The sequence below is a fragment of the Hyperoodon ampullatus genome (genome assembly GCF_949752795.1).
Source record: "Hyperoodon ampullatus genome assembly, chromosome: 15".
NCBI lineage: Eukaryota > Metazoa > Chordata > Mammalia > Artiodactyla > Ziphiidae > Hyperoodon > Hyperoodon ampullatus.
This window is the reverse complement of record NC_136928.1, coordinates 40,584,321-40,610,386: the sequence shown is the minus strand read 5'-3', so window position 1 is coordinate 40,610,386 and position 26,066 is coordinate 40,584,321. Positions and strand designations below refer to the sequence as shown.

The 26,066-nt window shown below is 35.7% G+C and overlaps 1 protein-coding gene and 1 pseudogene across 4 annotated transcripts in view; one reads left to right on the top strand and one right to left on the bottom strand.

The window, feature by feature from the left end:
• VRK2 (VRK serine/threonine kinase 2) overlaps positions 1-26,066 on the top strand; it is a 99,195-nt gene that overhangs the window by 49,736 nt on the left and 23,393 nt on the right. For all 3 annotated transcript variants that reach the window (XM_079720924.1, XM_079720925.1, XM_079720923.1), the window contains exon 8: positions 21,061-21,193. In XM_079720924.1, coding sequence (XP_079577050.1) covers positions 21,061-21,193 — 133 coding nt within the window. The remainder of the gene's footprint in view (positions 1-21,060; positions 21,194-26,066) is intronic.
• Positions 8,671-10,626, bottom strand: LOC307064678 (60 kDa heat shock protein, mitochondrial-like; annotated as a pseudogene). The gene is made up of 2 exons: positions 9,067-10,626; positions 8,671-8,835 (listed from the first exon to the last, which is right to left on the bottom strand). The product of its transcript is annotated as a 60 kDa heat shock protein, mitochondrial-like (transcript).

Here is a 26,066-nt window from a genome sequence, read left to right as displayed (position 1 = left end):
ATTCATATTTTTCTATATTTTGTTGTGTAGCATTTTCATTGGAATTTTGTTAAGTTAGGGAAAACCTGACATCTTTATGATTATAGATGTTCTATTCAACAACAGGGAATGGTTTTGAATTTCACCAGTTTTTACTTTTGTATCTTCTGAGGTATTTTAAAGCTTTCCTCATATTAGTTTTACACATTTCTTGTTACACTTATTCCTAAATATTAAACCATTTTTGTTTGTACTGTCAGTGCAGTTTTAGTCTACTGTTTTATCTTCTAAGTGATTATTGTTTAATCAATATGAAAGTTATTGATTTTTATGCATTCATTTTATATCCTGTTAATTTATTGAATTTGGGGTAGTTTTAGTAATGATTCTCCAGGGTTTTCTTAGGAAACTGTATATCATATACAAGGAGATAATAGTTTTCCTTCTTTTCCACTTCTTATTATTTCCGATTTGTTTTCCCTAATATGCATCCAGTATATAGTAAATTATAGTGAAGTTCGTGACCATCCTTTCCTCTTCTTCATCTTATTGGAAATGCCTAAAGTAGTACCCCAATAAATGTGATTGACTAAGGCATATCTGCGTATATGTGAATATGTGTATGTGAGTGTGTGTGTGTCTTTATAGTTATATTAAGGAAATACTCACCAGTTCCTCTGTTCTTGAATGGATGTTTTGTTTGTATGGAATGGGTATCGAATTTTGTCCAGTGATTGTTTAGCATGTACGGAAATGATCACGTTTTTCTCAGGTCAATTAATATGGTATAATATATTGCTGTGCTTCTAATATTGAACCAACCATACTTTCCAGGAATAAATCTCACTTTGTTATGGTATATTATTTACTTAATATGGTACTGAAGTGTGTTCAGTAATATTTTATGTAGTATTTTCTTATTGGTATTTGTAAGTGATATTGGCCTGTAATTATCTGTTTTTGTACTATTTTTTTTTATCAGATTCAGGTATCAACATTCAACTTGATTCATAAAAAGAATTTGAGGTTTACCTTCATTTTCTGTGTTCCAGAACTATTTCTACTATATTGGCACCATTTTTTTTTTTTTTTTTAACATGAAATTCTCTGGTTCTGCTGAGGACATTCCTTGTAACTCTCGATTGTTTCCCATGGAAATTGATTGTTAAGCTCTTTAATCTCTAGTTGGGTCAATTTTAGTAGTTAGCAGTTTTGTCTAGTTTCTCAAATTTATTTGTGTGGTGGTCTGCATTGTACTCTCTTAGGACTTTTAAATTTCTTCTCCTTCAATGATTGTTTCCTTCTAGTTATTTTTTATTTTATTTTTGCTTTTTTCTTCTTCTTTTTTTTTTTTACCTTGATGAAAGTAGCTAGTTTGTCCATTATGTTAATTTTTCAGCAAACTTGGATTTTGATTTATTAATGAGATATATTGTTTTTTCTTTTCTATTTCATCAGTTTCTGATTTTGCCATTGTTATATCTTTTCTTGTGCTCTTTTAATTTGACCCTTTTCTTCTTTTTTCTTGGTTTCAATTTGGGATCTAATTCATTTATATTCATTAAAAATTTTTTTACTCTGTAGGTGTTTAAGGCCATGATTTTTCCTCTGGTCACTGCTTTATATTGTACTTCATGGATTTTGATATGTAGTGTTTTTATTATCTGTATTTTTTAGAAGGTTTGTATTTCTTCACCAAAAAGCAGTGCAGTAGAAGGTTTTTAAGTTTTCATGTAGAAAGACCTCTTAAAAATTTTTGGTTATTAAAATCTAGACTTGTGACAAGATGGTCAGAGTATTGTTTATAATAATTTTATTTGGAATGCACTGAAGCTTTTATCATGACTTAGAGGAGGATCAGTTTTTGTCAGTCTTCCATGTTTTCTTGAGGAAAAGATAGTCTTTATTTTCATAGTGTAAAGTTTAATATCTTTCCAGAAGATCTACCTTATTGACTGTATTATTTATGCCATCTATATCTTCATTTAGTTTTTGTCCACTTGATCTATTTTGTACCGAGAGTGGTATTTAAGCCTTCAATGGTTAATGTGTTTCTGTTGGTCTCCTTGATTCTGCTGTAGTTTCTGTTTTATAAAGATCATTGCTGTGCCATTTGGTAAATATTCATAATTATGTTTGTTGTGTTTCTTATGTGTTTTCTTTGATCTTATATTCTTTTACATTTTTTTGTGGGGGAGGAGTCTGTTTATGAAAGTTTATATTTTTGTTGTAGTGATAATCTTGGTATTTACACCTTTTAAAGATGCTTTGAGCCCACTCTTCTGTGTTTAACTTTTTAGTACTACCATGACAGTCCTTTGTGGTATTTTTTTTTTTTACCACAACTTTAATAAGTTCACTATCAGTGAGTTTATTTTTTATTTTTTATTTTATTTATTTATTTTTTTCTTCTTTGTGGTACACGGGCCTCTCACTGTTGTGGCCTCTCCCGTTGTGGAGCACAGGCTCCGGACGCACAGGCTCAGCAGCCATGGCTCACGGGCCCAGCCGCTCCGCGGCACGTGGGATCCTCCCGGACCGGGGCACGAACCCGTGTCCCCTGCATTGGCAGGCGGACTCTCAACCACTGCGCCACCAGGGAAGCCCCAGTGAGTTTATTTTACTTTCCTCCTTCCTTACTGTTGTCTTGAAGTCATACTACTTTGTCAGAATATATATCATTTGTATATTCTTCATTTATCCCTAGCCTCGTTTTTTTAGTGTTAGAGATAATTATATTAAATGCTCACCTTTCTGTCCTTTTGCCGAAGTTACTCATCTTTTGATGAGTAGATTGTTCAAGAAGTACCCATGGGTATAGCATTCCCTTGCATGTATAAAACTTTTGCAATAGCATTGATGCCTGAAGGATAGCTTGGATGGATTTAAAATATTTAGTTCATACTTTTTTTCCTTGAGTTTCTTGAAAAGGCTGATCTATTTTTGCCTTGTTTGCAGTTTGCTTTTAATAAGTCGGCTGCCAGTTTAATACTTACTATTGTATGTTATTTGTCCTTTTTGCCATGCTCTCTTTAGGATTTTTTCCTTTATTAATAGTGTCTAATCATTTTACCAGGATATGTTTTAGAGTAGATCATTGTGTATCAGTTTTCCCAGATGGGCCCTTTTGATATATAAAATAAGCCTTTTACTTCCAGAAAGTTTTCTTGGTTTATTGTTTTAAACGTTAGTTCTCTCTTCATGTGTGTTTTGAATTTAAACTATGGAGAAAGGAACTTCAGCAGGAAGCTATTTAATGAACAAAAGAAAAATAAGTGGGAAAAAAAGATTCAAAATTAGAGAGGGAAGATGTTTTTGAATGATTTGGCAAGAGAAAAAGGCAAGAAAAGTTGACATTTGTACAGCCTTTGTCAAAGCAATAGGGTTGTTAGGATTGAGGTAAAATTGGGAAGTAGAGTCAAAGAAGTATTGGATAAAAACAGCAGCCTTCTTAGTTACGGTGGAATGGAAAAGTTCTGATAAGGATAATAATCAAAAGTCTTGTCCTGGGGCTTCCCTGGTGGCGCAGTGGTTGAGAGTCTGCCTGCCGATGCAGGGGACACGGGTTCGTGCCCCGGTCCGGGAAGATCCCACATGCCGTGGAGCGGCTGGGCCCGTGGAGCGGCTGGGCCCGTGAGCCATGGCTGCTGAGCCTGCGCGTCCGGAGCCTGTGCTCCACAACGGGAGAGGCCACAACAGTGAGAGGCCCATGTACCGCAAAAAAAAAAAAAAAAAAAGTCATGTCCTGGATAACCAATTGGGGGCACAATTGATGTTCTGGAATGTTTTTATTTTGTTGGGTTTTTGGGGAAAATTTTCCCAAAATAATATTCATAGTGGGATCAAGCAATGTTTTTCTTTAAAATAGCCCCATTGAGAGTCTGAATGGCCTATTGTAGATTATTTTGATTCTTCTCATCACTTTCCCTGTATTTTAATAGCATTTTGGCCATTTCTTGATAATTCATCTGAAACTATCCAAATATAGAATTTTGAAGATTCTTGAAGTGTACACCCTTTACCTTCTTTCTTTCATGATTTTCAACATTTTTATTGAAAGAAAAACAATCCCAACTTCATCTGTGGAACAATCCCATTTTTTAAAAATCTGGGATTTTTTAGGTACTTCTTTACATCATCTCTGTTTTAGTAAGATATTTTTTAAGATCTTTATTTTAGACAAAAGATTAAAGAAAATGTTTTAGTGCTAATATTGTACTTTGTACAAGAAATAGAAATCAAATGTACTGGTTTGGTTAAAAAATTCTTTAAATTAAAATAGTATTACCAGAAATGATACTGAGTGGTGGTTTTGCCAGTGAGTAGTACCATTCATTTGGCTGCATCTCCCAGTGTCACTAGTGAAGGAAGTTGAAGCACTTTAACTAAAATCAGGGTTTGTACCCATCTTTTTATTTATGGAAGGCAACCCCTTTGTTGATCAGAAGCATGTTGTTTTTTCACACAAAGCCTACATCCCTGCTCTTACCTGAAGCCTTTCTTGATGATTCTGATCTGCACTGATCTCTGTTTCTAATTTCCTTTAGCTTCTAATGTGTATTTTACACACATGAGCACTCAAGTCTCACTTGTCTTGTGTTGTCTTATACTCTGAACTAGAAAGAACTCCTTGAGACTTATAGGAAGGTATACTTCTCTTCCTTCTTTTGTATTCCTCAGAGCACCTAGGTTAGTGTTCCTTTTGTAATAACCCTTCAAGAAATACTTTACTGACTTCTCAGGACACGAGGCCAATACCTCTCACTTAGTACCAAGACTAAGTGGTACTTGATTGTTCAGCTCCTTGACCCCATCATGCGCCGTGTGTTTCTGCCCCAAAGCTCCTGCTAAGTCGAAGGTGATGCCCCTCACAGATAGAGAAAAACAGTTCTTCATGTCAACATCTGGGGTGATAAGTATACCATTGGAAACCTGTGATTTTTACAAACACTTGTTTGATTACTGGGACTTGTGCTAGACTGAAAGTCAGGAAACCAGGTTCTGGTCCCAGCTCTGACACCGAACAGAATTACAGCTTTCAGAAAATCGTTTAACTTATGTGGATTTTGGCTATTTACTGTATAAAATGTGGGACTCTGACTAAGTGATCTCAAAAGTTCCTTCTTGCTGTAAAAGTCTGTTATTCTCTGAAAACATGTTTTCCAAGTACTTAATGCTTATTGCTGAAAGTAATGTTTCTTATACTGTTTCCAAAGTGTCTTGATTTTTGTTGCATAGCTAAAGAAGTTAAAAAGTTTAAATTTAGAAAAAAATTTAATGATCTGGGAGCAGGAATTGTAGCACCTGACCTGTATCTGGTGACAAAATACTCACTTTCAGATTCCCTAGGATATCCATAGGGTAGGGTCTTAAGCCTCATTAAAGCTGCTTGTTCACTGTTTGCTACAGGGAATTCTAACATAATCCATTTATCAATCACAGTTACTTATAAGATGGAGTGTGAATTTGTGTTTGTAAGAATTTTGCATGGTATGTGCAGATAATATGGTTACCATTTAGAGAGAGTATTTCCTTTGTTGAACGTATATAGTCCTGGTAACATACCTCTGTATCTTATTATTTCCAGAGTAGCATTATATGGTCTTATCTTGATGATACCATAATATTGCTAGATGGTACAGGTGGCAAGGCTACTTTCAAATATTTTGATATCACATGTATAGGGTTATACTGTAGATTAAATAACATGGTGGTGTTTACAGTCACTTAAAGTGTACAGTAACATGCATGTTATTTTCTTTCTTCCTAGTGAGGTTCTGCTATATTTTTTCAGTTGAGTAAAAAGACTTTGAAAATTGTTCCTATGATTTTAGTTGTTTGAAGTTTTTTTTTTTTTTTGCGGTACGCGGGCCTCTCGCCGTTGTGGCCTCTCCCATTGCGGAGCACAGGCTCCGGACGTGCAGGCTCAGCGGCCATGGCCCACGGGCTTAGTTGCTCCGCAGCATGTGGGATCTTCCCAGACCGGGGCACGAACCCGTGTCCCCTGCATTGGTAGGTGGACTCTCAACCACTGCACCACCAGGGAAGCCCCTGTTTGAACTTTTAAAATTAATATTTTATGAGTTTTATATTAATAGAATTATTTTAAAAATATGCACTTTCACTGAAATTTTTATCTCAGTATAATTCTTTGTCATATGAATTTGTTGTTTTTGAGATTTAATAGGTTGTATGTATCTGGTATTCATAGATCAGTTCTACAGACTTACTGTTTGGGGATTCTTTCAGAATGATTTGTCAAATAAAAATAAAGTCAGCTCCAAATTTTATTTCCATCTAACATTCTATAATGTGTTAATACTACTATGTTTTACTATGCTCCAACTTGTTACTTTAAAATTGTTTAAGTAATCAAATGTATTTCTAGCTCTGTTATCTGATACTTAATAGTGTTCCTGTCATTAAAATTTATTCTTAACATGCGTATATTAAGATGTCTGATTTTGAATCAGATTAGTTCCATATAAAAATTCTTATTTCAAAATACTATGCAAATGACAGCTATATGAATATGGACTACTGGAGTCCTATTATTGGAGGGTCGTGTTGGGTGGAAAAATGCTGAAGAAAACATCATAATAATTATAATTTAGAAGCCATGGTCTCCATATTTAAAACTAATATTTTGTGAACCTTATTTCCCAATGCAGAGACTCTGAGAACCTGTTAAGTATAGAATTTTGCCTTTAGGAAGACAGTTTTTTTAACCTTTTATTTAAAAAATTTCAAACAACAACAAATTTCAGTACTAAAAAAGAGGGAACTCTGTATCCTCATCACCTTGATTTAAAAATTAACATTTTGAAAATTTGTTTTATATATTTTTTTGGCTGAAATGTTTTGAAATAAATTATAGCTATCATGGCATTTTGCCTCTAAATACTTAAGTATGTATACATTGCATATGTATGCAGTAAGGACAATTCACCGTATTATCACAATGCTTTTATCACACTTAACAAAATTAACAATCATTCCTTAATATCAGGTATAGTTTTATTTCTTCCACTTTCTTCTTTTTCCTAAAGTTCAAGAGAAAATGGGAATACAGACATTTTTTATTCCATTTGTCCTTGAACTCTTTGTTTCTCTATCTCTTGCAGTAGGCTTCTCTGTGGCACAGCCTCCCTTTCTGTAAAGTGGATCATATGATCCACTTTTTCTAGATCATATGATCGCTTTGGTCCCTTTTAGTTCTCATAGCCTCTTACTTCCTGGATAGAACTGGTTGTTAGCTACAAATCTGACTTAGGAAAGTACTATCACAGAACCAAGTGAGCGTTTCTTTCAGTTAAATATCCATCAGGAGAGCAAGTTTGTAGTCTTGTAAATAGGAAAACAGGAATTATGTTTTATTCACTGATGGGCATCCAGCAGCTAGCACAAAGTATGGCATATAATAGGCACTCAGTAAATAAGTGATGGGTGAACAATGAGTAATTGAATAGGTTAATGCATAAATGAATTGATTAATTAGTCATTTCAGTGTTCAGGAGTAACAGGTAAAGCCAACTAAGTAGAGCTGGATATAGTTTAACAAAGTACAGTAACTAAGCTATTCGTACATTTCTTAAATTCTTATTGGGAGAAGTCTAACCACTGTGTCAAGAGATCTTTACTACTTAATATAGCCATGAGGAGTGTTTTCTTATAGATGGAGCTCTGTCAGCATATTCACAAAGAGAAATGAGAACGAGGGCTGCTATGGGTTGAATTGTGTCCCTTCAAAGGATGTTAAAGTTGCAACCCTCCAGTACTGTGAATGTGATCTTATTGGGAAATAGGATCTTTGCAGGTGATCAAATTAAGATGAGGTCATTAGGGAGGGCCCCAATCCAATATGATTGGTGTTCTTATAAAAGGGGAAATTTGGACATAGAGACAGACATGCATAGAGGAAAGATGATTTGATGATAGAGAGAATGCCTTCTAGAAGCCAAGGAACACCTGAGACTACCAGAAGTTAGGAGAGAAGCATGAAACAGTTTATTTCTCACAGCCCTCAGAAGGAACCAACCCTGCCGACACCTTGATTTCAGACTTCTAGCCTCCAGAACTGTGAGACAATAAATTTCTATTGTTGAACCCATCCAGTTTGTGGTATGTTGTTATAGCAGCCATGGAGAATTAATACAGGGGCCTAACATAAATCTTTGAGTGGAGGTTGAGATAATAAATTTTCCAAATAATTTTTTTTTTAACTTTAAACAATTTTTATTACACAAAGGTTGTCACATAATTGGATATTGCTCTACTCTGTACACAATTATTCTTACTCTCCACAGAAAGGCTGCTTCTTAACTTCTCATCTGTTGATGGCAATCACTAAAATCCTGATTTTAACAGAATAGTAGTAAAAATGCCTCAGTGATTTAAGTTGAAAGCAGTACATTGGTGCATGGCTCTTATACTCATTTACCAGGAATGTACAAATGTCTTTATTCAAAAATACAAAATAAATTATCTGTAGGCATGGACAATGACAGCAGTAAACCATTCTGTGTTGTCAACTGAAACCAGTAACTGATGGTTATAGTGATTTTCTTAAACATCAGCCAGCCTTTTCTTCAGTCATCTCCTTCAACTGACCTCTCAAAGTTATTGGTGAGGAACGCTGCCTCGAGCATCCTCTCGCAGCTCATTAATGATGGTAAAGCCCTATTCTAGGAATTAGAACATGCCACCTCCCATCCCACCTCCCATCCCACCTCCCATCCCACCCATTCCATGCATTCCAGGATCCTTCTCTTCTTTAGGAATTTCTGTGACTACAACTTCTGCTGTAGTTAACAGAGAGGCCACTCCAGCAGCATCCAGTAATGCAGTTCTTACAACCTTAGTTGGGGCTTCCCTGGTGGCGCAGTGGTTGAGAGTCCGCCTGCCGATGCAGGGGACACGGGCTCGTGGCCCGGTCCGGGAAGATCCCACATGCCGCGGAGCGACTGGGCCCGTGAGCCATGGCCGCTGAGCCTGCGCGTCCGGAGCCTGTGCTCTGCAACGGGAGAGGCCACAACAGTGAGAGGCCTGCATACCGCAAAAAAAAAAAAAAAAAAAAAAAAAAAAAACCTTAGTTGGATCAATGATTCCTTTTTCCACCATATTCACAAAATCTCCAAGCATAGCATCATAACCAACTTCTGAAGAACTTTGCAAAATTTTCTCAACTATCAATGATCCTTCGACACCTGCATTCTTAGCAATGGTCATTGCAGGAATTTTGAGTGTTTTTTTAATAATTTCTATACCAATTTTTTGATCTTCATTAGCTGGAGTTATTGAATCCAAGTCTGGAAGGCACCGAAGCAGGGCACAGCCCCCTCCCAAAACAACGCCTTCTTCAACAGCAGCTTATGTAGCATTAAGGGCATCTGTAACTCTTTCTTTTCATTCACTTCAACATCACTTGTCCCACCAACCTTTAGCACAGAAACACCATCTGAGAGTTTTGCCAGACGTTCATTCAATTTTTCCTTTTCATATTCACTAGTTGTAATATCTAACTGCTCGATGATTTCTTGAATACGCTTTTCAATTTGAGCCTTATCACCTTTTCCTTTCAAGAGCATGGCATCATCTTTGGTCACAATGACCTCTCCAACTTTTCCTAAGTCATGAGGCTGAACATCTTCAAGATTTAAAGTTAGTCCTTCTTCTCCAAATACTGCACCACCAGTAGCAATAGCCATGTCTTTAAGCTGGTTCTTTCTGTTGTCACCAAAACCTGGAGCTTTGACTGCTACAACCTGAAGACCAACTTTCAGCCTATTCAAAACGAGTGTACTTAGAGCTTCTCCATCGACGTCTTCAGCAATTATGACAAGGGCTTACGGTGAGCATTGGCAATTTCAAGAGCAGGAACAATGGACTGGACACTAGAAATTTTCTTTTCACTTAACAGAACATAGGCATCTTGGAATTCACATTTCTGACCTTTTGATATATTAATAAAGTATGGAGAGATATACCCTCTATCAAACTTCATGCCTTCAATAATTTCTAATTCATCATTCAGTGTTTTTCCATCCTTTACTGTGATAACGCCCTTTCTTCTAACCTTTTTCATCGCATCAGAAATAATGTTGCCGCTTTGCCTCCATTTGCAGAAATCGTAGCAACCTGGGCGATCTCTTCCGGGGTTGTCACAGGTTTAGACTGCTTCTTAAGTTCCGCAATTATAGCATCAACAGCTAACATCACACCTCTCCTGATTTCCGCTGGATTAGCACCTTTGCTAATCTTCTTGAAGCCTTCCTTGGCAATGGAGCATGCCAGTACAGTAGCAGTAGTGGTGCCATCCCCAGCCTCTTCGTTTGTGTTATTGGCAACATCTTGAACGAGTTTCGCACCAATATTTTTATATTTATCTTTTAAGTCAATGGACTTTGCAACAGTCACACCATCTTTTGTCACTTTGGGACTTCCCCAACTCTGTTCAGTAATCACCGTCCTTCCCTTTGGCCCCATAGTAATGGCTACAGCATCAGCTAAAAGGTCTACACCTTGAAGCATTAAGGCTCGGGCATCTGCACCAAATTTTACATCTTTGGCATAAGCCCGAGTGAGATGAGGAGCCAGTGCCCTGGACACTGGCCTAATCTGGCGAAGGACTGCGGGCAATCGAAGCATTTCTGGGGCAGCGGCACGGTTAGTGAGCAATGAGACAGGCTGTCGGCGGCGAGTCCCAAATAATTTTAATGAAAAGCTCAAGATAATGTTCTGTTCCACATAAGCTGTTAACACCTTGGCATGAATATCAGTGTATTTTGGCCATATATGAGCTTTGGATACAAGGATGAGGAAAGAAAAAGGAAAGGGGTAAAAATAAGAACAGAAAGCCCTTTTATTTTGCCTAGGGCCCCTCCAGGCAAATTGGTCAAATTGGTCAGTATGTCTCACAAGATTTGTTCTTACACATAGGATCTCCAAGCAGTTAGTTCCTGAACAGTCTGCTTGTTTATTCTGGAGCTAAATGTCCTTGTTCTGAATCAGAAAGAAGATATAAAAAGAGGGGTGTTTACCTTCTCCTAATCCCAGGCAAAAAGTTGGTTAGAAGAAGCTTGAGACTCTTTGCATAACTTTGTATTATGTTGGCGATTCAGTGTAGAATCGTGAAGGGTGTGAGCTCTGGAATCAGACTCCTCGGGTTTGAGTTCTGGCTTTATCTCTTCTTAGTTCTGTATTCTTAGCCACAGTATTTTACCTCTCTGTGCTTCAATTTCTCCCTCTAAAAATAAGGATAATATTACCTCACTCAAAGAGGGATTGTAAGGATCAGATGATTTAGACATGTGAAAGACTTAGACCAATATCAGGCACATAGTAAGCCCTCAGTAAGTAAGAGCTAGAAAAACATTTTTTAAAGCTATTTTTTAAGCTTATGACAAAAGAACCCCTGATCTTATTTTTGCTCCCCCAGAATTGTTTAGATTTATGAAAAAGGACATTTGATGTTCTGGTTAGATGTTAAGAAAATGGTAATGAATTGATTTAATAAGTGTAGTTCTCCCAGGCGGGTAGTTTGATGATAGGTGTCCCTTAAAAGTTGTAAGGAACAGAATGTTCAGGGTCTGTTTTCTATAAAAGGGAAAAAGAATTCACATTTTAGGCATGTATATGCTGTGTAAGTATAGGATGGTCCGTTTAACGAATCACCTATCCCCAAGAATATAGTTCCCAAGAGAGTTAATGCTATTGAAAAATTAGTGTTTGTTCATAATCAATACATGTTTGTTGATGCCTACTGGGTCCCACTGGTCATATTATTTAAATTTCTGAAGACCAGATGTATACATGACCAAACAATTGTTTATGACCAAAATATTTGAGCATCCTAATTCACAAAGGGCTATATATGTTGTTGTTGTTTTTTCCAGTTAATATGGGAAGTGGCATTTCTGAATTCTGAGTCAACTCACTGAGCTGTATAAATTGGTTGGATTAAGAGGTATGCCTGTTGTGGGACTGTTAAAAAACTATGGACCCCCAAGGGGATGTGCATGTAAGAATGGCATGATTGCTGGCAACCTCAACACTGTCTTTGAAATCAGTAGAATTTGTAGTTAATGTAGAGCAAGGAGATGCTTTTGAATGTTAGATAGCTGTGTGTTATGTAGACACAGCTTACATACAGTGAAACTTTTTATAATGTATCTGACAGTCAAATTATATCAGCTAACATTTTGTATCTGCTGTTAACAGATAGACCAAGCTCTGATAATGCTTACCAGCATATTGCAAAGTCTTAAGCTCAGATTTGATTTAGGCAAAGAGGAAGCCTGTGAATTGGATGCAATTCAGATTATCCTCTTCCATTGCCTATTTATTTTGTTAAAGGACAGACACAAGTGAAGCGGTTTCATATCATCTTGGAAATGAGAAAGAGAAGGTATTGTAGGTTTCTTTATATAATCTTTGAGAACTTGTGTCAAAAGGAAGAATTGGTAATTGACTGTAATTGGAAAAGTTTTGTTTTGTAGGTGAAGGTATTTTTAGTAAAGAAGCAATTGCTAGCCTATGTATTATTGAGGGAATTTCCCCCCAAAGCCTGGAAAGAATAGTAAGTCACAGCCCACCTGTCTTGGATTAAATAGGCTTTCACATAGGTTGAAATAGAAGGGCAGGTCATAGGGTCAAAATGCTAGTATCATTAAGAATATTGCTAAATATAACTCAGTGTTTTGTTATGAATGCTTGAATTTATGGCGCCATTTAAGAGAGTCATAGACTTGGGTCTGATGGAGCAGTAGATGGAGTGAAGAGATAGTGATATGGCACAGCTTTCTGCTTTTTCTTCATATGATGACTTCATGGATGTGTCTTTAAATCTCTCACTCTCAATGAGTATTAAATATAAAGGGGAAAAAGGGTAAAATTCCAGTAGGTAGTTGTGAGATCTAGGAGGAAAAAAAAAAAACCCCAACATATAAAGCACATGTAAAACAATATATAAGATCAAACTGTATTTTTGAAAAATATATCTTCATGTTTATTCTAATAAACATCCTGTTTGAAAAGTAACCTGGCAGCTTTTAAAAGTCATATTCTTTTGTCTAGGCTGACTAGTGATAATGCACATGTGTCATCTGCGGCATTGTGTTACTGGCAAAAAGAAGGTAGGGAAGTTGAGGAGAAACAAAAAAAGTACTGTATAATAAAAGAATAAAAAGCACACATTTATATCAAAATGTAGTAGCAGCCATGAGGCTACGTATAGGTTTGTAGTAGATATGAATGACTTTTGTGAACATAAACATGCTGCTTATTCATTCCATGCTTCATTCCCCTTTTGGCATGTAGTGGTTTCCATTAGTCAGTAAGCATTTAGTTTATTGTGAAGATTTTCACATTATAGTATCTTGTTGAAAGAATAGGAAAATATTATGTGCTATTCAAATAAGATAAATGCTGGCCTTTTTTTAAATAAAAGCTTTTAAAGTTGCTGAATAGTCTGTATATTTTTCCTAGAGTTTTGAAAGTGTTTTCTAAATTGCCACTAAACAAAGTCACGAATAGTGACTATCTCCCTCCATTGTATAATTTCCATCAGTCTCTGATGAGAGTTTAAGACACATTTCTTGCTACAACAGGGTGTGCTAATTAAAAGGGTTTAATTGTATAAAATAGTCTAAATTATGATAAGGTGATTAGATTTTACAACAGGAAAATTTTAAGTTCTTGAAAAGTGAATCACATCTTGGGGTGTATGTGCATCTCTTCTCTAATGTGAATCTGCAAAGTGGCGGTAAAGGAGTAATGTGATTTAGTGGGTGGTCGCGTCTCAGTGGGCAATGAGATCTGTCCAGATTAGCGTCTTTTTTCTCTTCCAGCTCCATAATCTCTTGCAGCCCTTCTCCAGCTCACATTTTCCTGTCCAGCATATCAAGTGTTGAGAAATGCTTCCATGTGAGCCATTCTGGCTGTTTGATACTTAGTTCCTGGTTGATTGAGGAACAGGAAGGCAGCAGATTTGACTCTTGATGGGAAGGAGGTCCTTTATTTTTTCCATCAACTATGAGTCTATCACTCAGTCCTGCATAAACTGAGAGAACCAGGAACTGGTTGGATTAGGGTGTTAGCCATCAATCAACCAGTTTGCTTTTGGTACAAAAATGAGTAAATCATTTTCTTTCCAAATCTTCTCTTCTTCCTTCTATTCTCTTTTTGTCTATTCATTGAATCCTCATATACCCAGCTAGCCACATTGTTTTCAGTTATCTTTGACTCTATCTCTCAACCCTCTTATGGCTCTGTTCTTTGTCTCCCTTCTTTGTTCACCAGTGCCCTAGTCCAGCCTCCCACTGTCTCTTGCCTGGACTAATGTCATATTCTCCTAAATGGACTCTCTGCTTTCATTTCCCCATTATGATGCTGCCAGTGCTGATAATATTATTCCTTGCCAAAAACCTTTGGTGACTTCTTTTTGCATACAAAAATTGTGTCCCAGCTTCTTAGCATGGTTTTCAAAGCTTCCTGTAAACTCATGCTAACCAGTTTTTTTTCCGGCTTGTGTTGTGTTTCCAATAACCTCTTCACTCCCAGCACACACTGACCCAGCCCTGGTTTTCCTTGTTTTATCTCTTCTTCCCTATCTCCATTTGTGGAAATCTTAGATATTTTTCAAGGCCCAAATCAATGTCATTTTGTTCTTTGAGTTCCCCAATTAAGAAGTAACCTCCCCCTACTCTAAAATATTATTACATTTAAATCTGTTATACTTTTGTTGGAGTAGATGTTACCTCTAGATGTGCTTGTGTCATCTCTCCTTCCTCTGTGTGGGCCGTATGGAAAAATCTGTCTTCTGTTTAGGCTGATTTAGGTTTGGATCTCAGCCTTGCCAATTACTATAAGTTTAGTTGTTTTGCACAGAGCACCTAAACTCACTCGTTGTGTTTTCTCATCCTCAAGGTATCTTAAAATAACTTGCTCTTAGTGTCATGAGGGTTAAATAATTTGACTTCTGTAAAGCACATAATGCCTTCGCATAGCAAGTATTCAATAATACGCATTCATTTTTGTTTTTCTTTCCTTTTTAGAATGTATGATTCTTGATATTTTATCATGCTTGGCATCTATTGAAAGGAATTTACTTCTATTTGTCCAATTATTACCATCAAGTCAAATCAGTGAAATTTTATTTAAGCCTACTATGCAGAAGACCTCAGAGTAGGTGCTGTCATGGATACAAAAATGTATATATCATTATCCTGGCCCCTTGTCCCATAGGATTTTACAGCCTATAAATGTGGATCCAAGGCATAAATAAAAGCTAAATACTTTGTACATTTTTAAAAGGTAAATCCATCTGAACACAAATGAAAACCCAATGAATTGCCTTGAGGTTAAAAGGATCTACATACCAGAATAGAATTCAGGTATGAGTGGTGGATCTCGGAAGTGTGAGATGCGAATCCAGGAGGTGTGGTAGGAAGTGGAGAAGAGCGCTTGGGGTATCCGTGGAGGGGTGCTGAATTGAAGACAAAGGCCCTTCCAGTGCAGTTCACTGCAAAGAAGAGTTATCACAGGGTGCTCTTTAATCATTCCTTTCACCCATCCATTTGGAAAAACAAAGTGATGTAAGACCTTACAAGCATCAGAAAGCAAGGAGAGGGAAGTAAAGGTTTAATTAAATGCATAACTTGAGAATGTGGCATATATGGTTGCAAATCTGGCTAGGTAAAATGGGAAGTTGATTTTTGAGGCAGATCTGTTTGGTATAGGAAAGTTGTGATTTTCATGGTCATCAAAGGCTAATTTGTTTTTCATCTTTATTAGTTTAGTGCTTCAAATTAAGGCTATGATTTACTGACTACCTGTGTCAAATTTGTTTTTCAGAGAGGCAGATGCTGAGACAGCATTAGGAGTGCAAGGGCTTTATTGAGGGAAGGGAGTATAGTACCTATATAATAGAAAGATAAAAGGGGCGGAAACAGGTTTGGACAAGGAAAGCTTTCAGAGTAGGATGTTGCAATGACACCTGTGAAAGGAAAGGAGACGAGAAGGATTGGGCAGGGAGAGCTCACACTATGATACAGTTCTGAGAAAGTCTCAGCCAACCCATTAGGGAGCACCAGAGCAAAAGGATTCCATTAGGAGAGTCTCCAATTGGGTAGAAATAGCCACACAGCATTCCCACCATGATCATTCTTTAGTAGGAACTGCCTGGGAAGAGTGTCACCTTGGCTCACATGCTGTGGTGGTTCCTAATGGCCCTGCCTCTGGAAGTTGTCAGATTATTGCCCTCCTCACAGGTGAAAGGCCATTTCTTTCTTGATGGGATTGTACCTCAGTGGCTATTACACTACCTTTTCAATAATAAAGTATTAAAACTGAAAGTCCTTGAAAGCATTAGTGAAGATTAGATGTTTTTTGAGGGGGAGGGGACAGCTGAGAAATTCACTAAAACAATAAAATTTTTTGTAGAAGCTGAATTTAGTGACTGACTGTTGGATGACTTGCATTATTTGGGTGTATCACATTATTTTTCATCTGTTAAATGTGTATAATGACACATCTCCCCTACCTGCCTCACAAAGTTGTAAAAAACCAAACAAAACTAAACCATAGTACATATCTAAGAGGGATGAGAGAAAAATGAGAGTAGCATGTGGAAATGTGAGAGGCAGTACAGTATGATCGAAAGATCTATGATTAAAGTAAAGAGAAGTGGTCAAGGCTGTTCTTCTATTCATGGAGAAAGGAAATGGTTACTAAATTCAGAAAATCTGCATAAGAAGAAAATCATTTAAAATGCATTAGGGATCTAGATATTTAAATTTTCCTAGGTCTAGTCTTATTATAATACAAATAATAACCCCCTACCTGATCTTGATGATCTTGAGATTCCTACTATAGGCTTGTCTAAAACTAGGGTTATTATATGTATTTATCCTTAAAGTGAAAAATATTAATGAGTTGTTATTTTTTATTTCACAGAAAAAAGGTGATAATATAAAAAAAGTTAACTGAAACTAAGTCTTAGCTCAAGGACATACAAAAAACAGGACCGAGACTGCAAACCCTACTGTAGATTGGGTTTTCTGCTTAAACTTATTTTTGACTTCAACAAAATTTCAGAAATGGACAGAACCACAAATTCTATACTGTATTAAAAAAAAATAGACAACACCAACAGTGAAAAGTCTAATATCAAGAACAAGACAAATATGCCCACTCTCACCATTTTTATTCAATATAATACTGGAAGTCCTAGCCAGAGTAATTAGGCAAGAAAAAGAGATAAAAGACATCTAAATTAGAAAGGAAGAAGTAAAATGGTCTCTGTCAATGACATTATATTATATAGAGAAAACCCTGAAGACTCCACCAAAAAATTGTTCGAATAAATGAATTCAGTAAAGTTGCAGCATACAAAATCAATTGACAAAAATCAGTTGCATTTCTATACCCTACCAACGAGCTATTGGAAAGAGAAATTAAAACAATTCCATTTACAATAGCATCAAAAAGAATAAAATATTTAGCAATAAATTTAGCCAAGAACATGAAAGATCTGTACACTAAACTCCACAAAACATTGATGAAAGAAGTTCAAGAAGACACAAATAAATGGCAAGATACCCCATGCTCATGGATTAGAAGAATATTGTTAAACTGTCCATACTACCCAAAGCAATCTAAAGATTCAGTTCAGTCCCTTTCAAATTCCAATGGCATTTTTCACAGAAATAGAAAAACTATCCAAAAATTTCTGTGAACCATAAAGGGCCCCAAGTAGCCAAAGCAATCCTGCAAAGAACAAAACCACCAGAGGCATCACACTTTTTGATTTCAAACTATATTACAAAGCTATAGTAATCAAAACAGTATGTTACTGACATAAAAAAAGACACAGACCAATTGAGCAGATTAGAGACCCTGGAAATAAACACACGCATATATGGTCAATTTTTGACAAAGGAGCCAAGAATATACATGGGGCAGGGTTAGTCTCTTAAATAAATGGTGTTGGGAAAACTGGACATCCACATGGCAAAGAATAAAATTGGACACCCCTTTGTCTTACACCTTACACAAAAATTAACTAAAAATGGATTAAAGCCTTGAACATAAAGCTTGAAACCATAAAGCTCCTACAAGGAAACATAGGCAGTATGCTTTTTGACATTGGTCTTAGCAATGTCTTTCTACATATGTCTTGTCAGGCAAGGGGAACAAAGCAAAAATAAACAAATGGGATGACATCAAACTTCAAAGCTTCTGCACAGCAAGGAAACCATCAACAAAATGAAAAGACAACCTACTGAATGGGATAAGATAATTTGCAAATTATATATTTGATAAAGGGTTAATATCCAAAATATATAAAGAAGCCATACTACCCAATTAGCAAAACAAAATAAGACAATTTAAAAAAATGGGCAGAGGACCTGAACATTTTTCCAAAGAAGAGATCCAAATGGCTGACAGGTACATTAAAAGGTGTTCAACATCACTAATTATAAAGGAAATGCAAATCAAAACCATAATGAGATATCAACTCACACCTGTGAGCAAGGCTATTATCAAAAAGACAAAAAATAATAATTGCTGTGAGGTTGTGGAGAAAAGGGAACCTTTGTTTACTGTTGGTGGAAATGTAAACTGGTACAGCTACTGTGGAAAACAATATGGAGGTTGCTCAAAAAATTAAAAATAGAACTACCATATGATCCATCAGTCTAACTTCTTGGTATATTTCCACAGGAAACAAAATCATTATCTCAGAGATCTGTACTCCCATGTTCACTGCAGCATTATTCAAATGAGTTAGTGTATTCTGAGTCAAATGGTTAGTGCATGTTTCCTTTACTGTATTGTTAGCTTCTTGTTTTTATATTAAATGTAGATCCTGCATTGCCCTTCAAAGTTTGAGTAATGCAGCACTACCTTGAGGCCCATAGCTCAGTGATGACCAAGGGGGCCTTAAAGTTCCCCTCAGCTTGACTAAACTTTAGATAGGTTTCCTCCTGACGGTAAGCTCCTGTCCTCCCTTTTCTTACAGCATTTACTTAAGAAACTTTGAAATTATAAATTCTTTCTCTGCTCCTTTGAGATGGGAATCTTTTCCCAGCCTCTTGCCAGTTTTACAACCCAGGAATGTCTTTCTCAAGGACCTCCAGGACCTGGTAGTCATCCCTTTAAAATGTAATCTTTGTTAAAGAGTGTTCTCCTATCTCTACAGTCTTTGAGGTGGGGATAGGAGCCTAAGCACCAATTAGCAAACGTAGATAACCCAGTCATGTTGACCTGTATCCCCTTAGTGTTCTCCAGTACTCTTCACTAGCTCAGCCTCAGCTCTTAAAAACTTTCCCAACTTTTGTTTCAGTGGAGTTGAGATCAGTCACTCTTCCCTATTACAGTAGTCTTGAATACTTTCTTATCTGTTTAGCTTGTCTAGTGCCTTTGAGTTTGATTGTGATTGAGATGAAGTTTCTGGAGTCAGACTCTGGCTCCATTTTACTACACAAGTCACAATGTCACTGACTGAGCTTCAGTTTGCTTACAGGTAAAATGGAGATAATGGTACCTTCCTACAGGATATCTGTTCATCAGTCGATGAACATTCAGCTCTTGTCATGCTCTCTGGTATCGATACATATGAGGCATAATCCATATTTTAGCCATAAAGCATCCATAAATTTTAGGTCTTTTTTTTGGTTAATCTACATGAAAAACATCTTGATAGTTTTTTTTAATAGTAAGCTGTTGTAGTGTATTTAAAATATGTTTCCGTTTGCTATCAATATGTACATTCTCAGGATATCTACTTTGCAAAGTGAAGTCTATTTAGTTTTCAAAATAAATAAAGATAAAAATGCATCATAAATAGTGAAAGCAAGCAACCAGTTATACATCTGATCCTGAAGTGTAATTACTTTGGGCAGTTACTCCTGAGGCCATCTTGAGAAATAGCATCTGTGAGTGAGAGACAAAACTGAAATATCATGTTTTCAGACATTCCAGCAAGCTATGTTCTCCAACAAGTGAAGGAAGCTGTGCTGTTTATATTTTGAAATTCAAAATATCTCCTACTTAGGCTATCCTGAAACCAAAAACTTAAACTAAAATTTAATTTTCTTTAATAGATATCTTTTAAAATACCAGTTGTAATATTCTGTTGTCTTAAAGCTGCATCGTGAAATGTTGCCTTATTCTCTAAATTTTAAAGAAACACACATGAAACAACACATTTTAAAAGTTGAAACTGCTTTCTTTTCCAGGGGGTGGGGGGAGGAGCATGGTAACATATAACAGGGAAGTACGATATTCTGACTACATGTCAGAATAAATGTCTATTTGTAACTGTTCCCGATTCAGTGTATGCTCTGTCTGTAAAACTACTTCTCCCCTCCCTTCTCTCTCTCCAAAAGTAATCTGAGAAAAATTCACTTGAATTGCTATCTGACTTTTAACAATCTATATTCTGTTTGGAAACCCAGCTTGCGATTCTGACTGACTTACAAAGATAACAGTGATGATATGGATCCGTCTGAAAGGCCAAAAGTACTGCATTGATATTCCATTCTTAAATACGGACAACATGATGGTGTTTTTTTTTTTTTTTTTTAAGAGTCGTTACCTCTTACAGTCTGTTCATTATTTTTAAACTTCTTGTTAATGGAGACTCCTGTAACATTAGGTTAAGATCTTTAGATTGTTTGCTCTCATCTCCCCTCCCTGCTTGAAACAGTTTTGTTTACAGGAAGGGGTTACAAAAAAGGCAGAGCCTCATACGCTGTATGAATATAGATAAAAAGACATACTGTGGTTTATGACGTCTACATGCCCACCTGGAGGGAAGGGAATTTAAGAGCAAAATAAAAAGACTGAAAATCTAAGTCAACTCAGAAACAAGACTTGCCTATGATGAAGACAGGATTTAAGTTAGAAAGTTCATTGTTATGGCCCCCAGTTGTATATATTTTATCCTAAGGCACCATTTGGTTTAATAAAATGTAGATCTGAGGCTTTCTTAACCTATCAGTTTCTTAAGACTTAATTATAAAGGTTATATTTTCAGAGGACAAAAACATTATTCATTTGTCTGTTCATGTCTTCCAGGTTTATCTTGCAGATTATGGACTTTCCTACAGATATTGTCCCAATGGGAACCACAAACAGTATCAGGAAAATCCTAGAAAAAGCCATAATGGGACAATAGAGTTTACCAGCTTGGATGCCCACAAGGGAGCAGGTAGGTTTCTTTTTTTCTTATTTTTATTTCAGAAGAATAATTAGAACGAAGAGCCTTAAGGCTCCATGAAATGACCTTTGCATAGTCAGTTTGAAGAATGAGAACATTGGTGAGATGTTTATCAAAAGTAGTGAGTTCCTGTATGCCAATGAATATTCTAACAGAGGGAGGAGATACAGACTTCGACAAGTGAAAAAGGAATAAAAGGTGTCAAGTAAGCAAAACTTGATGCTCATTTGGGATAGGAAAGTACTAGTTGGTTTAGGTTAAGCTTGGAGGTCAGCAGCTGAATTTTTATACTGTAGTGACAATTACAGATTTGGTACAGGTACACATGTGAAGAATTATTCCTGTTTTTCATTGTGCCCTTATCAGAGCTTTAGAAGATACCATCTCAACAATAAGGAAATCTTTTCTGAATCTATGAAGTGTTAACTTGCGGAAATCTCTCCTAGCCGCCTTTCATATATCTTACTTATTTAAACTCACTTTGATGGTATTGGAAACACATTTGCAGGTAAATTACATACATAGTCCTTTTATTGGACATTGATTGTACTGCCTTGCATTCCAAGGGAGACTTAATTCAACAATTCCCTAATTAGTTAAAGTCATAACCTATGTCTTGTATTCATTTACCATTAATTAAACCTTAGCTGTTTATTACACTGCAGTCTAAATCCAATAGCCGAGCCAGAAAGCCATGGAAAAGGAAGTAGGAGGTCAATATTGAAAATATATGGTGCGGAGTCCCACTGATGGTTGCTTTGTTCACAATCAATATGGTCAATGCAACTGTACTTTCTTAGTTGCTCTGTCAGCAAGACAAAAAGTCAATTCTAATGTTATGCTAGTAAAAAAAAAATGGTGATTATTGAAAAACTTTGTCTTTCAAAATTATATTCTTCATAAACTTTGTTTATAAACGTATTTTCAAATATGCTAAACCAAATAAATACAAATAATTTTTAAACTGCTTCGAAAGGATCACATTTTCACTAAAAGGCAGTTAGACATTTGCACTTGTTAATGGCTGTTGAACTGTTACCCTAAACTGATACTTTCTAATGAGTTTTAGTTGGTGCAAACAACTGTATATTATTGCCTTTTCTATTAAAAGGACCATTGACCATGTAATGTAGAGGGTCTTGATCATTTTCCAGAGCAATTAAAACCCACAGTAGTTTAAGGTAGGCCAATGAAAAAGTAAAACAAGTGTGTCGGTTGTATACCTTCTTCCTTTCAAGAAGAATCATAGGTTAAATTTTCTGGAATAGAAATTACCTTTTATACTCCTGATCACAATAAAACAAATCACTACATTTTTTTTTCAAGGATAGTTTGATTACAAAAGTAGTGATTTGCCAGATACATTAGTATGAAAGAATATTTAGAAACCTGAGAGTACTTTTTGATAGTGGTATAAACTGGAAATTCATCATACAGATTCTTAAGCTTTGGTCCAGTTATGTTAATGATGATATTAACTTATGGTTGGGCCACTTAGTTCAACCCATAGCTCTAATACTGATCCTATTAGATTTTGACTATTAAAAAAACATCTAGGGGCTTTCCTGGTGGCACAGTGGTTGAGAGTCTGCCTGCCGATGCAGGGGACATGGGTTCGTGCCGCGGTCTGGGAAGATCCCACATGCCGCGGAGCAGCTAGGCCCATGAGCCATGGCCGCTGAGCCTGTGCATCCGGAGCCTGTGCTCCGCAACGAGAGAGGCCACAACAGTGAGAGGCCCGCGTACCGCAAAAAAAAAAAAAAAAAATCTAGGAAGCCACTGTGATTGTGGAATGGGAAAGTAGAGTTGTCGTATGTTGGTCTGGTCAGTGTTTGGACTGTGGTAATTCTGCAAGTCCTCCTCAGTTATTCCATAGTTTAGGGAAGTATTTTCATTGTGCCATCTTCATGAAAGATTTGAACAAAATTTTATTCCATAGTGCATTTAAGTTTTTGCTCCCTAAATAATAATACATGTTGATGAGTTGGGTAGATTTCACGATGCTAGGTCTTTGGAGAGAAGATTGAACTGAGAATGATGGGAGAAAGATATTATCTCTTTGGGAAGACTACTCAGGGGAGAGCCTATATTACGTAATTTTGGTATTTGAAAGTTATGAGCTGGAGTATTCATTTTTATCATGGGTTTCACAAGATTTCTATAAAAATTAGATTCCCTTAATGCATTTAAAATAGAATGTACACTAAACTTTTCACCATATCTGTATTTACATGTAGACATACATATATATACATATATATACACATATATGCATGTACATACACATGTATATATACATAGATACATAGATGTAGACATACACACATATATTTATATTTGCTGAAATTTTAACATGCAGTTTTAGTCTAGCATAAAAAAAAGAAAGGTTTGATATCCTCAAATATTTGAATACTATTCACTCCTCATGTTTTACATTTAATTTTCCAAAATAAAACATTTCACTTTAGGATTTTATTAGAAATGAAGTAATCATTTAGTCATATCTAGAAACTAGAATTAAACAAGGCCATAAATCCTTGTAGGTAAATGCAGAATGTCAGATTCATAAATATTCATGTGTTTACTTTCAGTACACACTATGTAGTTTAATCTCAGAAAAATCTTTTCTATACCAGTCCAGCTATGAGATCAAATAAATACTGAGGAAGATAATGCAAAGGAAAACATAAAGAGCAAAACAAGTTATCACTAGGAAATATAACCTCTAGTTATCAAAGCATTTGTTATGTTTTAGGTTTATCTGTGCTTGATCAGGCCCTGGGAAATATTCAGCCTGCAATGTAAAAGTGACTTACGGATTAGCAATTTAACAGATATATTGTTAACCTGATCAAACTATCTGGTCTCCGCTACCTTTGTAGTGGTTATTCAGAAACAGAAGCTAACTCTCATGTTTCTGTGGATTAGTTGGGTTTTTATAATGAAGGAGCTTGTATAAGGTGCCAGTCAGCAGTTTCACCTAAGCATTTTCTAGTTCAACTGTGTAAAAGGAGGGTAGCTTGTATTATTATAAGCCAAAAAATATGAATAGAGATATATAGAGGTGAATGGACAGATGGATGAGTGGATAGATAACTATTCTTGAACTATTGTGCATCTATATATCTGTGTTTTTTTAATTGCAGTTATTCTTCCAAACTCAGTTCTCATATATGACCTAAAAGTGTTTTCTGAGTGGCTGAAGTGCTTCATTTAGTGTAAAATTTGAGTAATATATTTTGGGCTTATCTCATCTGTTATTAATTTTTTATTCTTCATAAAAACCAACACGTATAAACATTGACATATTTTGGGCTTGTTGCCTGATAATTACAGAGAATTATATCTGTGTCAAATATACTATTTTAAAATTTGTTACATTCTTAGTAATGTTAAAAAGCAATATTTGGATCAATGTGTGGTATAGATTTTTGTAGATTTTTCTGCTCACTGAGGCATGCAGTCAATACCTAATTTCTCTAGAGATATACTGCATTTAACATACTGAGCTTTTTTAAATACTTCAGACTTGTGCACTGAGTGTATAATACCTGTTTTAATTTGACATCATTGATGACCATAAAATATGATATCTAAATTGCATTTTAAATGTCCATTTGTTTATATAATATGTTCAGTATCAAGGAAAGAAATATATTACATACTTTTTAAATTTTTTGCCAATTGCTACAGCATATAAAATCCAAGTCTTGTGTTATTTCTTGCACGGCTTCATTTCACTCTAATCTAGCACTCCAGCTTACAAAATATATGTGAAATAAACTGAGAATGTGTTTTCATGCTACCAAACTTGGGGAAATGACATGGTTTATACAATATTTATCTTCTTAAACAATAATTCAAAAAAGGGAACCCATTTTTCAATTATAAGATATTAAGGTAAACCATCAAGTTATTGATATGCTCTATTGAATCTATTAGTAGTCAGAAAAACACAATGTTGATTTTTATTTTTAAGTAAATTTCACTGCTATAAATAGTCTTTGGTTGATGTATAAATAAATTTTAATGAAGACACTATTCTTTCTATATGACATAACCCAATTTTGACATTTAGACATGACTTTCAAAGTCTTGGCATAGGTCTTAAACTATTTGGTTGAGTTAAGAATACACATTGGTCAAATGTAAGATACCTTTGCTCTGTTGAATAACTTTTCCTAAGCCTCACACGTGTTTCATAAAAAACTAAGGCTTAGAATTTAAAAGGTACTGAAGAAATAAAAACAACCTGGGTTTATTATTTTATTTGAAATGTGACACATTGTATTCTACTTTCCTAATATCCTTTTTGAAATTGCAATAAATTGTGGCCACCATAAAATTTCCTAGCTCTTTATACATCTGAATTGACAAACTACTGAATAACATAGGTTACTAGTTAGAAAAATAAGAATAAACTTTAAATTTATTCTGCAGATAGTCACCATTCACTTCTCAGATGAACGTCTTACTCAGATGTTTTCTGCTTTCTTATTGTCATTTCTGAGTATATAAACTAGTATTTTGAGCATTTAGACCCTGTCTACTTAAGGCAAAAGTTTTCAAGTTCACTATTATTTCCTAGCAAATCTTGTTTTTCTTCCTACTTGATAATGTTACTCTATGTAAGAAAAAAACTCAACAGGAAACACTTTAGGCAAATAATCAGAGCCATTTTGGGATTAACACTGATACTTTTCTTTTTCTCCCAGTTCTTTCATTCCATTTGGTGAATTGCACCCAGATAATTTTACTCCAGTTTGTCATTAGAATAAGGACCAGTCCTCCAATGTGATTTCTTTGTTGTTCTCATTTCAGCTTGGAAGGACCGTTTAACACTTTATAAATTAATGTTTTAATT